The 15,093-nt window shown below is 40.2% G+C and overlaps 1 protein-coding gene across 17 annotated transcripts in view; it reads left to right on the top strand.

Moving 5' to 3' along the window:
• The window catches only part of RLF (RLF zinc finger), a 58,466-nt gene extending 43,702 nt beyond the window's left edge, over window positions 1-14,764 (top strand). For 12 of the 17 annotated variants that reach the window (XM_074562603.1, XM_074562616.1, XM_074562606.1 and 9 more), the window contains 3 exons: window positions 787-923; window positions 7,644-7,785; window positions 9,620-14,764. In XM_074562603.1, the coding sequence (XP_074418704.1) occupies window positions 787-923; window positions 7,644-7,785; window positions 9,620-14,353 (5,013 nt within the window). In that variant the 3' untranslated portion in view covers window positions 14,354-14,764. Of the gene's footprint in view, window positions 1-356; window positions 643-786; window positions 924-5,471; window positions 5,781-7,643; window positions 7,786-9,619 lie in introns of those variants that run through there. The other 5 variants (XM_074562618.1, XM_074562617.1, XM_074562621.1 and 2 more) reach the window with 4 other exon arrangements.
• Window positions 14,765-15,093: the final 329 nt, after the last annotated feature.

The following is a 15,093-nucleotide window of genomic DNA, read 5'->3' as shown; positions in this document are numbered from 1 at the left end:
CTTCCTGCTGAATGAGATGTCTGTGAAAATTATTTTGATGTATTTTATCTTCACTTTGTTCTTTCTATGTCATTATTTTTCATGATTAGCAAGAGGTTTGAATTGTTTATAATAGCAATGCCTGATTAAAGTAGATGTTGCTTGAGTACAGCCTGTTCTGTGAAGAGGAATAGATCTGGTGGAAAAAATGCGTTAGAAATAGTGTTGTCTTAATAGTAAAAGCACTAAATAATTACTGTTGGTGGTCTAAAACACTTGGCTTATAACCAAGGTAGTGCTCTATTTTGATACACAGATAGGTACTACCTTTAAGTAGGCTTTCCAGAACTTCCATGGGATTTATTTCTCCTCTACAGACTTCTATTTTTAACATGATGCTTTGGAGTGTGTTGTTCAGGATCAGCACTTATGGACAAAGAGGACAAGAGACTGGCTCTTTCACATCTCTTGACCTTTTTGGGCCTGGGACTGGGGATGCCTGCAAGTGCAGAGAAGGAATGGGCAGTTTTAGGTAGACTGTTGCCTGTATGTAAGTATTTTGCGAAACTGCCCAAAATGGAAGATGATCCCAAAGAAAACTAATACTGAGAAGGGACCAGAACTAACATCCGTGAACAACTTCTGCTGTTCTGTAGCTGAAAGGTGTGGTATGATCTCTGGGTATTAAAACGAGACATGGGGTTTTGTTCATGTGTCTGTGTGGCCGTGTCCTTTGATGCAGCAAATGTGCATTTCTTTTGTAAACATGCTGAGAATAAAGTGCCTTTTCTTTTAATTTTCTTTAAGATTGCAAAGGTGGATTGCAAAGAAGTACTGGACATCATATGTAATCTGGAATCTGAGGGACAAGAAAACACTGCGTTTATTCTTTGTACAACGTACCTTACTCATCAGCTTCAAACAGCAAATGTCTATTGCTCTTGGTAAGTAATGAGGTGACTGCTGCTCCTAACTGTTCCTTACTGGCTTCAATGCAAGAGAAATGAGGTAATGTAGCACAAAAGCGTGTAGAGAAAGTGCATATATCTTTAACTTGAGAAGTACATCAGGCTGAAGTACTTTCTAGATAACTTGTGACAAAATAAATAAGGATTCATCTTGCTACAGTAATAAAGCAGTTAGACAAAAGTCATTTTTAAATTCATTTAAAAACACAACAGCACTCGTTGTTATCATTAGCAGTAGTGCTTCAACCACGTAGTAGCTCTGTAAGTAGCGCTGATCAGCGCTGTCTGGGTTGATATTGAGGCCCAAAGCTTTGTGATTCCACAAAGTATGTTGTAATTGAGTTCTTCCCTCCTGAATACTTAGAGCCATGAGACTTTGATGCCTTTTGTCACTTCTTCCGCAGAGATGTAAGTAGCAGCAGTGTACAGAGGCAGCACGCTTTAACTGACCCCCAACCCCAGATAGCCTTTTTATATTTTTGTAATTTCTATAACTCTGAGAATTGTAGTACTACATCTTGGACAAATTGTGACTATAAAACTTCTCTGCCCTCTTAACTGGCTGGAGGTACAAAACTTTTTGCCTCTCTGTTTCAGCAGTGGCAAACTGGTAGTAGCAAAGCAGGGAAGCTGTTTTCTGCCCTTTATAAAATGGGTTTGTAGTTTTAGCTTTTGAGGCATGGCTAAATGTGTAGTTTTCTCCTGTTTAAACACTGATCTGGATAAAGCTTTACATTACCAGACATCTGAGTGTATCTTGGGAATTTGGGTTTGGTTAACTGTGGCATTGTTCATTTATTCACTCCACATTTTAATGCCCTTAAGAAAAACTTTCATAGCACTTAAGTGTCAGCAGAATGACTGGTAGTTTAGCCTGGTCCAACCATCTGTACAAAAAGGCCAGAAGTATTTAGATATTGCTTCTGTTTCAGGCCAGAAATGTCTTTTTGAGCAAAAGCATACCTTGTAGGGAGAAATGAACTCGTAGAAGACTCAAGAGGGGAGAGTCCACCACACTTGGAAGTTCTAGAGACTGACTGGTTTTCGCTGCTGAAATGTGTTATTAGAGATGAGATTAGAGCCATGTCCAAAGAGATGTGAGCCTGAAGGAAAGGGAAAAAGGAAAAAAAAAACAAAACAAAACCCCCAACAACAACTGACATTCTTTCAGGGCAAATTAAATGATTCACTGTTAAGCAGATCTACCTAAAAGCTGGATCCCTAGGGTGCAGATGAAGAGAGATGGACTTCATGTATAGCTGAGACTTTTATTGGCACTGGGGAACAGGGTTCAGTGAGGTACCATTTATTGTTACAGAATAACATCTCTTTTTAGTGACAACTGTAGGTAGGGTTTTTTTTGCTTGCAGTACCATAGAATCATAGAATCATACCATGTCTGAACTGAAACTAGTTAGGATTTGAATGGAACTTGCAGGTCCTGTAACCCTGTCTAACCTTCATTTTCTCCTGACTAATGAGTCAGGAGAGATCAATTCGAGCTGCAGATTTCTCCTCTCCATGCCAGTCTGGCCCATGATGGGGTCTGCCTAAGTCTACACAAAACATGGTGCAGCTCTAACCTGAGTAAGTACTTCCACATAAGCTTTAGAATTGGCTAGCCTAGGTGACAAGCAGTGAAGGCTTGAAGATACAACGGTTAGCTCGGTCTAGTGTGTTCCTGCATACTTGTGTTAGCAGGTTTGTGTCACTTGTGCTGGTCATGTCACGTCTGTGCTGTTGTCGGTGGCTGTTCAGAAGAAAGGTGCTGGTTCAGACTGCGCTGCCTGTGTCCATGCATGCCACAGTTGCCCCCTCTGCTGCTGTCTGGACAAACTCCTCAAGTTCCAGCTGCCTTTTCCCAGGGACGAGACAGGAGAATGAAGTCTTCTGTCTAACACTGAAATTGTATAGGTGTATAAATTCAAATTCTATACTGTACATAGCATAGTACACCTTGTACAAAAGAATCGCACATAACCGATGCGGTCTGTGCCCACTGAAGAGCAAAGCTTCTAGGGTGCTGGGGCACAGACTGAAGAAGTTCATCATCTGATGACCTCCTGTCTTGTGAAACTGATGTAATAATTCTTGACCATCAGGTTAATTGCTCACTTTGAGGCTGTGCCTCTAAGTCTGTTTAAAAAGTACTGTTGCTTGAAAATAAGAATGCCTTGCTGGTCCAACGGTGAACTGCTGTTTGATGGAGTGGCCTTTTTCATTGACCTCCACCTACTTTCCCAGTGGCAGATGCAGATCCAGTGATTATTTAGCTACAGGGTAGATGAATTTAAGTGGCTGATGTGACATAAAACTTACAATTTAGAGGATTACTTTTGTCAGATCAGCCAACTTTACTGATAAGGTGTGAGATTACACATTACAGATGTAGTGGATATTATGGCTCACAAAAATGAGGAGGCCTCTGCTCCATACGAACTGTGGTGATCTATGAAATCATTGCAGAGATGGTTTGAATCGGTACCCTGGAAAAGACACACGGTGATGTTTATTTCTCTGCATTAGTAAATTGAGCTCAGTCAAAAGAGTGATAAATGTCAAAGCCAGCTGGAAGGACAGGGAATGTTAAGATGGACTTACTGCAATGTGCATCTTTAGCCTAATCCTACAGCTAAAACTAACGTGGAGGAATCACATGCTAGAGGTTGCTTGCTAGCCACGTATAGGCTTGAGTACAGCATAAATATATACCTAAAATACTTAGTTAAATTGAATACATAAACTGAGACATACTGCTTTCTGTGACCAGCTGCTGGTTTTAAGGGGCAGCAACTGCTTAATTCACTTCAAAGAGAGTCTTGCCTGGTTCAACAAGACAGCATTGTATTTGAAGGGTTACTTTACTCTGTGATGCTTGATCTACTGATGGTTTGGACTCTACTTAAAATTTTTCTAGCAATGTCATTAACACCTTTTTTGATTTTGATTGTTAATAATGTAACTTTTTGTTGTGTGTATTTAATCATAAGCCTGCATAATGGTGTTTCAAGTCAATAAATGATTTAAGCTTTAATCAGTTTTCATAGTGTACTTCTGGCGCATTGTGTAATTTGATAGACCAGAACTTAAGTGTTGATGAAAACATTGACTAAGGATCTTTGAGAGGAGAGTAAGAAGAGAAGAAACGCTCTGGTACGGTGTCGCTTGCAGGTCAGCTTCCCTTTCAACAGACAAGCCCTAGCATATGTACTTGGAAATGTTTCACTCGTCTGTAGGATCCTGAAATAAAATGGTTTCCTGGGTCATGTCCTCGATTTTTAGCATAGCAGTACGTTGAAACGTTTTCTGCTAGCCCCTGGCTGGCCTTTAACAGACGCTGTAAGCAAGCAGTGTTGCTGGGCGCAGTCCTGCTTGCTGCCAGCCACCATTCCATTTATTCTGCTCCATATCTTGCTTGATGCAGTGTAAGACTGAACTAGCATAAGTGATCCAGATGAAAGTATTCTGGTTTAGTCAAGGGAAAAGACCCATTGACAGCTGTGAGTAGCAGGTGAAAGTGAGGATGCTTTTGAGACTGTGTGTGGATGAGTGTCTTCCATAGTGGATGAAGATGGAGCTTTGGTGCCATACTCATACTTGCACCAGTCCTAACAATTTGCTGCTGCCAAAAAGCGGGAGGTAAATTCTTGCCGTATTGTGGTGCTAGCTGCACAAGCCTGCCTCATCTGTTGTTCTGGCTCTGGGCCCATCTGACCCGGCCAAAACAGTTTACAGCTTTCTACAGGTTAATGCTTGATTAGTTTACCATATGGTCAGACAAGTACCAGTGAAGAAGTGCAACACTGGTGCTTCAGGAAGTTGTAAGACGTTAAATCTGTTCAGCTGTAACATCACTCTCAGTCTTGGGAGAAATCTGCCTCCCTTCCCTCCCATCTCCACTTCTCTAGTATCTATCTGCCTGATGGCACAGTGCTAACTCTCCAACCCGGCACAAACTTCCTCGTAGTATTTGTGCATGTTTGGAGATGTTAAGCTATTTCATTAGCTTAGCTCAGCTCATCCTGTAGCCTCAAGTGTGTACCTCCAAAAGAAGATTAGTAAACCATGTATATGGAATGTGAATTAGTGCTGTTGGTGTGAAGCTTCATTTCACATCTGAAGAAGAAAGCAGACTTAGGTCTTTATATGTTATTCCTCACCAAAATTGGAATATTTTGCAGTGATTGTTGCTGATAATCATAGAATAATGTGTAATGCTACATTTAAGACTGGAGGCATCTGCTGTGTTTGGAACTTTATCTAAGAAGCAGTGCCGCCCTGGGCGGTAGCTCTAAGCTAGCTGATTGCCTTAGTCTCCATGGAGTCAGGCAATTCATCGCTACATAAAATAATGTAATCCTTAGCATTAACACAAGTGGCATTAAGTATGCTAGGCACAACTTCTAAAAACTTCTCTGTGGTTTGATGTGCTAGTAAGATATTTTCTTTTTTTCTATTTCTAAGTATTACCAGCTATCGGTCTGGAGTTTTTTCTGTTCTCTGCACTGCTTCGCATCGATTTTGAAATGGAAAATGGCCCAAATACTGAGAGTTTTCCTTACTTGCCTTTCCATGTGTGTGAAGATTATCTGAGGAACAATTGTACATCACCGTCCTTGAGGACCCCCTCCAACAACGTATTTCAGCTTTGCAGAAAGAAGGGGTGGGATGAGAAAGAGAACAGGGCAAACACTGAAAACTTTTTGCTCTGCCAAAACCTCCTAGGAATAGGGGATTATCCAGAGTGAAGCCCTTCTCTCACTATTATTCCAACTGCCAACTATGTAAATATACTGAATAGATATACGAAATGACTGATAAACTATTTTTCAGGTTTGTTTTGTTTCTGTTGTGGTGATGCTGAGTTAAAATATTTTTGCAATACTTACATATGTTCTGTGCCTTCCTTATGTAAGCTTCCCTTCGTGCCGTTCTTCATGGGGGTCATCCTGATGTTCAATTAAATTTTATATTTTGTCAGCTTCCTGGGGCTAAAGGGCAGTAGAATAAGTTGCTGATATTGTGGGTTTCTGCCTTTTTTCCTCTCTAGTTTTGTTTTAGGATTTAAAATTAAAACACCTTGAATTATACTGCTTGTATATTAGTTTCTTGTAGGCTTCTTTAGCTTCTCAGCTGTCTCTTCCTCACTATGAAAGGTGGTTAATTGCATTTCTAGGCCTTTAAACAAAAAAAAAAACTGCAAACAAACAAAAAAAACTCCAAAACTGTTACCAGTAAATACTGTCCATTTCTGTGCAATAGATGTGTCCCAGGTCATATCCATAACAAGGCCTCGTTCCCTTTCACTTGCCTTAGGGTTCAAGAGCAGGATGATCCGGGGGCTGGAGCCCCTCTGCTGTGAGAACAGGCTGGGAGAGCTGCGGGGGTTCAGCCTGGAGAAGAGAAGGCTCCGGGGAGACCTTCCAGCCCCTTCCAGTCCCTAAAGGGGCTCCAGGAAAGCTGGGGAGGGACTCTGGATCAGGGAGTGTAATGATAGGACAAGGGGTAACATTTTCAAACTGAAAGAGGGGAGATTTAGATTGGATATTAGGAAGAAATTCTTGGCTGTGAGGGTGGTGAGCCCCTGGCCCAGGTTGCCCAGAGAAGCTGTGGCTGCCCCATCCCTGGAGGGGTTCAAGGCCAGGCTGGACAGGGCTTGGAGCAACCTGGGCTGGTGGGAGGTGTCCCTGCCCAGGGTAGGGGGTGGCACTGGATGATCTTTTAAGGTCCCTTCCAACCCGAACCATCCTATGATTCTAGGATACCGATAACTCAAAGGAAAAACCTTGCCAATATTCACTGTAAAGTTTGCCTAGGTGTGTTTTCTTGATTTTTGGCTCTAGTGGCTACGACTGGCCTTGCCTCTAGAAATGTATGTGTATAATTTGATGCACAGGCAGGTTAAATTAGTAAAGGTGAAGTTTGGTCTGCTACAGGAACAGAAGAAAAACTTTTTTGAAGTGATGTAAAAGATACAGCTCCTATTGCTCCGCAGCTTTTCCATTTCTGTGGCACTCATTGTGATAGTGAAGCAACACAAAGTGACAGATTTGCATCATTCAGTGGCTGTGTTACCTTGGTTATAATAAACTGCTTAACAGAACAGTTCTGTGCTCAAATTTATGAGCAGTAAAGCACATAACTGCTCAAATACAGTAGACAAAACCCTCGGCTTGCATATCCTATATGTAACACTTTACAAAGCGTGTTCTATTAGGGGTAACTTTTAAAGCACTGAGTGGCAGTTGCATGATTTGAATGCAGGTGTCAACATCTAAGCTGCTTCCCTAGTGGGAGAGAAGCGGCTACTTCACATTATGATTCTTCTTACCAACTGTAAATTTCTGTGTGAAAAGTTAAGCTTCTGCTAGTGTTGGGGTTTTTTTTTTCTTGTCTGGAGAGGAAATCTGTGCAGCTGTAGATACCCGCATTAAGCGAGATGAATCCCATTGCCAGCGTCTTTCCACATTAAATAACGGGACATACACTGTGCTTTGATCTGGTGCTTGTTTAGGAGTAAGGCACGATAACAGTTCTCTTCAGCATCTCCCAGAGATGGAGACCGGACTGAAGTGTGTGCTATTTTTTAATAACACTTAAATTGCCGTCGCATCAAGTCTGAACTAAAGCCTGTATACTCTGGACAAATTTTGTGTATCTGAAATGTTCTTACGTTCTGCTTTCAACCCTTTGCAGGGAACTGACACTTTTCTGGAGCAAATTGCAGAGAAGAATAGATCCTTCTTTAGATTCCTTTTTGGAGAGATGTCGTCAGTTTGGCATCATCGCCAAGACACTACAGCATTTATTTTTCTTGATAAGAGTCATACAATCTGAAGTAAGTAAGCTGCATTCCGGAGTCTTTGGACATAGCCAGAACTGTTTACATGTTGTCTTAATAATTCTACTGAACTGATGTGAAATATAGCTTATTTCATTATTCATACTGTCTGATTAAGTGCTAATAATTTACTAACAAAAATGCCTGAAAAATGCCTGCCATTGTAGTCTTGTGTCAGCTTGACACATTGAAGTGACCTTCAGTCAGTGTGGAATGGTTCATTTGTTACTCTGAAAATACAGTATGACAGTATTTGGCAAACAAAGCAGAGCTGTGTTTTGATCTCGTACCTGCTTAGATGTGAGGCACAGCAACAATCTTCTGCAGCATCTCTAAGAGATGGAGACTTGGCTAAAATGTCTCATAATCTTGTATTCTGAGAAAATACTTTTTCCTCAGAATGTGGGATACAGTCGCATCTGGACTTCTACCTTCTGTTCTGATGCCTGTATTTAGAAAGTTGCAGAAAGGTTCCAGAGATGCTTAACAGCAATTTTTATAAAGTCATAATCTCTGTTTGAGGAGCAATGGAAAGACTTTAAACTGATTCGTGTACCCAGGAGGCAGATACAGCATGTTCTTTGTAAACTTAACACGATTGTCTGTTTGACAGATCATAGAGAGTCCAGAGCTCTAATTTGACAAAGATGAATTCCAGTAGTGATTGCACAGAGAAATGTTTGCTCTCAGTTTCTCTAAGATTGGCCTGTTCCTGCTTTTAAAGCATGCATGAATGTGCACTTTATATATAAAACGCATAATACATTGTTAACTATATGCCAGTCCTTTGTGCTTCCTGCTAAAGCATATTAAAACTTCTTCTCCTGGGGAAGTAGGTTTGGGTTTTTTTGTGGCTGTTTAGCAAATTAACACTGTGAATTAAAGAAGTAATGCATGACTTCCAGTAGCCGGTGCGCAGTGAGCGTAAGAGCTTGCAATGCTTTTAACTTGGTCTTAGTGCTTTTGGATCTTTACCATCTGAGCTGGTGTGGATGTGGTTGTGTTAGCAACATCATCTCTACACTATTCATAAACATCTTAACTGTTACTTACCTTTACTAATAATGACTAAATAGTTACTTCGTGCATTCAGATTCTTTATACTGAAAAGTATGCTTTTAGAAGAAGGTAACTTTCAATTTTGTCCATGTAGAATTTAGAACGTGGTATTTTTTAAAATGAGCATGTGAATAATATTTGTAGGTGTGCTGTTGATGCTATGGAGCAGCACCTCAAAGTTGCATAGACTTCTCAGAAAATATTTGGAGGTGAAATGCCAGTTATCTTCATCGAAAATCATTTCTGCTACTGTACTGCTTATGCTGCTGAAGGTTATTTTGTTTCAGTGTGTGAATTTAGATTAATTTCCTTATTACACAGTACTGCGTTTCCTGAATTAATATCCTGTGTGACTGCGGCGGGAGGATTGTACATGGAAGATTTACACCATTCTCTTTTAAGACATCTTTCTTAGTTATGATGAGAGTCACTCAATGAAGAGAGAGAGGAGTTACAAAGATGTTTTGCAGCATCTAGTGCCTGTACTAGTTCATGTAACTCCACCACAGAGTGCACTAAATGTGAAGTGGCTCCCCCCACTTGAAAAGTAGAAGAGGTCGCCCACGTAACAGAAACCACAGCATTTTAGAACATGTTCAGTGACTCGGGCACTTAGCACTCAGCACTTAGCCTGAATACGTTCTGAATGGGCTGTAGTCTATTGGATGCTCTCATTGACCATTTTTTTTCATAGAACAGTTCTGGAGAGAATGTACTTATCAAAGAAAATTTTTGTTTGTGGCTGTTTGTTGTTTGTTCTTCTTTTAAATAGGCAGAAGAAGCAGGACTTGCTGTGTCTGTGTTGTTATGTGTGAGAGCCCTTCAGATCAGATCAAACGGCAGCGACGAAATGAAGACATCAGTATGTAAAACAATTGCATGCCTTTTACCAGAAGACCTTGAAGTTAGAAGAGCTTGTCAGCTCACAGAATTTTTGCTTGAGCCAACTTTGAGTGGATTTAATGTGTTGGAAGAGCTCTATATGCAACCAGATCAAAAATTTGATGAAGAAAATGCACTGGTTCCAAATTCACTCCGTTGTGAGCTGCTGTTAGCTTTAAAAGCCTATTGGCCATTTGATCCTGAATTTTGGGACTGGAAGACTTTAAAGCGACATTGCCTTAAACTGTTAGGGAAAGTAGCTTCTGATTCTGAGGATGATGCAAGTTGTAATATGTCAGTCAATGAAACTGACATGTTAGAAACTTTCTTTAGTGACTGTGATGAGACGAAAGAACATAAATACTATGATGGAAAAGACACAATAAACCACCCAAAGGAAAAAGCAAGAGTGAAAAAGCCAATTGGTTCTTCAGAAAGATATCAGAGATGGCTTCAATACAAATTTTTTTGTGTACTCTGCAAGAGGGAGTGTATAGAGGCTAGAATACTGCATCATTCTAAGATGCATATGGAAGATGGTGTATATACGTGTCCTGTGTGTACAAAAAAGTTCAAGAGAAAGGAATTTTTTGTACCACATGTAATGGAACATGTTAAAATGCCACCTAGTAGAACACACAGGCCTAAAAAGAAAATAATACTGAAAAAAGAGAGATCACCACAAAAGACAACAGCACCCAGCAGCCCACCTCCAGCGTTTCAGGAAAAGTCACATCAGCCACAGCTGCCCGAAAACTTTGAAGATGACACACAAGAATATGTCACATTTAGCCAACTGGAAAATTGCCAGCTACAAGACAGGGACATCTATCCATGTCCTGGAACAGATTGTTCTAGAGTATTCAAACAGTTTAAATACTTAAGTGTGCATCTGAAAGCTGAACATCAAAACAATGATGAGAATGCAAAACACTACTTGGATATGAAAAACAGGAGAGAGAAGTGTGCTTTCTGTCGCCGACACTTCATGACATCCTTCCATTTGCGGGAGCATGAACGAGTGCACTGTGGACCTCAGCCGTACATGTGTGTGTCGATGGATTGTTATGCTAGATTTGGGTCAGTTAATGAGCTTCTCAATCACAAACAAACACATGATGATCTTCGTTATAAGTGTGAGCTAAATGGCTGTAATATTGTTTTCAGTGACTTAGGGCAACTTTACCATCACGAGGCACAGCACTTCAGAGATGCATCGTACACGTGCAGCTTCTTTGGCTGCAAAAAGTTTTACTATTCGAAAACTGAATTTCAGAATCACCTTGCAGTGCATAATATTGAAGTGTCAAATGGGGAAGTGAAGCAAACACTAAAACTTGAACAGTCGGTTTCAAAGGACAAATCCAGTTATCTTCCAGAGTCTCAGCTGCTCGAACAATCTGAAAATTCCAGTCTGAATGATAACTTGGATCCCTCAGGCTCTCAGGAAATTCCACAGATAAAGGAAGAAGCTCTCTCTGACAGTGAAGATCTAGACAGTGAAAGTAATTGCAGTCTTCATTGTGGGGACCACAGTGCAGATGCTGCCGTAAACCAAGGCCAGGTGTCTCCTCTGCTGATTGAAACAATGGCTCACAATCAGTCAGTTCCAGGTTTTCTCGTGTCCCAGGAAGGAGTCTTCCACCCAGCAGATGTGAAACAACAGTGTTCCAATGTGTCAGTTTGCCTTGATGAAAAAAAACTTTCCTGTGGTTTTGAAGGCTGCTGTTCCATACACAAAAATTCCAGAAGTATGCAAAAACACCTCCGCAGGGCCCACCCGTATAACTTTAAAGGTAAAAAAAATACGGAGATGAAAACTAAAGACTTTCTCGATCTCTTCAGTGATGCTCAGGACAGTAAATCCCCTACAGACATTAGTGCAGAGCTGGGTCATAATTCAGATACAAATGCTGACTCTCCCGAAAGCTTGTATTGTACTATAGATGCTAAAGGAAGCAATGGCCTGAAGGAAGAAACTTGTCCTTCTTCCCCAGAAACGTCTTTTTATGACAGTACTAAGGAATCAAATATTGAAGATAACATGTTGGAACTAATGTTAGGCTTGAAACACCTAAGCTTAAAAAATTCTAACATTCAGAATTCCTCAAGACACAAGCCTTTTTTGGGCTCTTTACAGCCCTATTCATCTAAGGATGCCAAGTGCCCTCAGTCAGTAGATGAAACTACCTCAAAATTCCAGCTTCAAGAGCAACAGGACAACTTACCCAGCCAGTACCTTACTCAACTGGCAGCTAAACCATTTTTCTGTGAATGCCAAGGATGTACGTGTGAGTTTGTGACCAGAGAAGCTCTCTTAATGCATTATGTTAGAAAGCATAACTATTCAAAGGAAATGGTTCTTCAATTAAATATGTTCCAGCATCGGTACTCGCCATTTAAGTGTCATATTTGCCAAAGATCGTTTACAAGAAAAACACACCTGAGAATTCACTATAGAAACAAACATCAAATTGGCTGTGAGAGGGCAGCTCACAAGGTATGTTCTAATGAAAAATTTGATCATGCAGGTTTATGTTCAGACGACGTGCATAAAAATAGCACTGTTCCAACGTCTGTCTGTGCAACCAACGCTGAGTTCGTTGAACGTTCAGACCACTCTGAACAGCTGTGTCATCCAAAAAAGGGAGACTGTAGCTCCGAGACAGATTTGGAGTCCAGTGAAGAGGCAGACAATGTAACAAGAAAAACGTCTAACATAGCTTCCATGGACAGCCATAGGGAAGAACTGGAAGCACGACAGGGAAGAGGAAGCAAAAGAACAGTTGCTAAAGGAAACCTGTGTTATATATTGCATAAGTACCACAAACCATTTCATTGTATCCATAAAAGTTGCAACTCGGCATTTACCAACCAGAAAGGTTTGATTCGCCATTATAGAACTGTTCACCAGTATAACAAGGAACAGCTCTGCTTAGAAAAAGACAAAGCAAGAACAAAAAGGGAACTTGTCAAATGTAAAAAAATATTTGCATGCAAATACAAAGAGTGTGGTAAGCGTTTTTTATGTTCTAAAGCTCTTGCTAAGCATAGTAGTGACTTCCACAATGAACACATAGAGGATCAAAAACTCCTTTCTGAAGCTGAATCGGCAAGATTTGCTTGTAACCAACCCCATTGCCCTGCTGTATTTTATACCTTTAATAAGCTTAAACAGCATCTAATAGAAGAACATGCCAATGAAGAGAAATTAAACAAAGACTTTGAAATCCATTGTGACCTTAATGGCTGTGATCGGATTTTCACAAATTACAGTCACTACTCTCAACATGTGTATTTCCGACATAGCGAATATTATGATAGCCTCTTTGGAAATCAGAGAGAAGAGGAAGATGATAAAGATAAAAACGAACAACGTTACTTGAAAGACGGTTTTGACATAAGCAAGCAGAATGGGAAGCAGTCAAAAGAAAAATCTAAAAGAATCAGCAGAAGTAGAGAAAAGCATTTGATGAATTTCAAAACAAAAGAGGAAGCCCTACAAATGTGCAAAGAGAAGTCTAACCAGACCCAGTACCCTTGCATGGTTCAGGGATGTTTGTCTGTTGTCAAACTGGAAAGCAGTATAGTAAGGCACTATAAACGCACGCATCAGATGACCAATATGTACATAGAGCAACGCATTCAGAAACTTGTTGTTTGTGTTAAATGTGGCATCATGACCGAAAAACAGTCCTGCTCCGACACAGCTTCAGACTTGGATAAAAAAGGTGTAAAACCTAAAGAGGATAAATCAGCTAATCCTGAGAACGTGCAGGAAAGTGACAAACCTCTTGTTCCAAATACTGACTGTGATCCTAAAGATGTAAGCAACGAAGACCAAAAAAGATGTCCATCAAGTAGTGTGAGTTTTGATGCGAGTGCCTTTATGTATTCAGGCACTTTAAAATATAACCACAGTTCAAAGAACACCTGTTTTGAAGAGCATAACATCAGGGAGACAGTTACATGTAAAACTGAAGATTTTTCTGAAAATAGCGAAAGAGAGAACACCTCTTATTTCTCCAGTTTACAATTAGAGTTGCCAAGAGAGAAAGACCCAGAAGGATGTCAACATAGCGCAGTTAATCAAAACACAAAAAGAAATGTACTTTGTACTACAAAGGACAAAATCCAGAAGCCTCCAGCGTCCAAACCTTTTGATCTAAAGACATATAAACCAATGGGATTTGAGTCTTCATTTTTAAAATTTATTCAGGAAAGTGAGGGAAAAGATGACGACGACGACGATGATTTTGATGAGGTAGTAGAATGGGAGTCTCCTGAGCAGTTGCCAGTAGATAAGACCTTGCAAAAAGAGGGAGATGCTCAAGGGGATATACCAGTAAACTTTGTAAATGATAAAAATGTTATCTTACCCCAGAATAATCACAGGCAGCTAACAGAAATCCAGCCCTTGTTGTCAGAATCGTCATCCGCCCCTTCTTTAGAAAATTTGAGGGCGATCTTGGACAAGGCACTAACAGACTGTGGAGACCTTGCCTTAAAACAGCTTCATTACTTAAGACCAGTAGTTGTTCTTGAAAGATCCAAGTTTTCCACGCCCCTCATAGACTTATTTCCCACAAAAAAGGCAGATGAGCTTTGTGTAGGAAGTACGTAAGTAGTTTTGCTTAGAGCAGATCGCCTCCACTACTGCTACATGGGGAGAACTTCAAATTAGAACAATAATTGTTACAGTACACACTGTTTAGGTTAGGTTAGACTGTTTAATTCCATGAATGTATAATAGCTGTCAAAAGTATTGGCCAAGTTAATTTAGCTCCCCAGTTTTTTTCAATGGACTATGCTGATTTTGGTGCTATTTAACACATCAGAATGCTGGGGGCTTCCTCTCGAGGGGTAAATGTGCATGATTGTATATGGAAGAAGTACTAGGGTACCAGGGTTTGGGGGGCGATGGAGTTATTACTTGACTTGAATGTGCACCCTAGGGTGCTTTGTGTAACATATTGTACACTACAGCATCTTATATTTTTTGAGTTATGAGTTTCAATAAATTACAGTTTTTTCACCCATTTGTTTACTTTACAGTAAATCTTTAACGTGGTTTACTTGTAATTGAATTTGGGACCATTCTGACTGCATTGGACAATGTTGCCTAAGTTTTATGCATTTGTAGATAACTTATCAGACGGAAACAATATAGATACAGAAAAGTAAAGTATTGCATTTTATTTTATAATATTCTCTGTGCTTTTTTCAGACTTGAAAGCATTATAATTAGTACAGGCAGAAAGCACTTGCGACTTAGAGATGAGAAAGTCCTAGTTACTTTTCCCTTTAAAGGAAGAAGATGCTTCTGAGAATGTATGGTACAACGCAAGCGTTTGAAGAGCGGTG

Source organism: Larus michahellis, chromosome 19 (assembly GCF_964199755.1).
Source record: "Larus michahellis chromosome 19, bLarMic1.1, whole genome shotgun sequence".
Classification (NCBI taxonomy): Eukaryota; Metazoa; Chordata; class Aves; order Charadriiformes; family Laridae; genus Larus; species Larus michahellis.
This window is presented reverse-complemented; position numbering and strand designations above follow the sequence as displayed.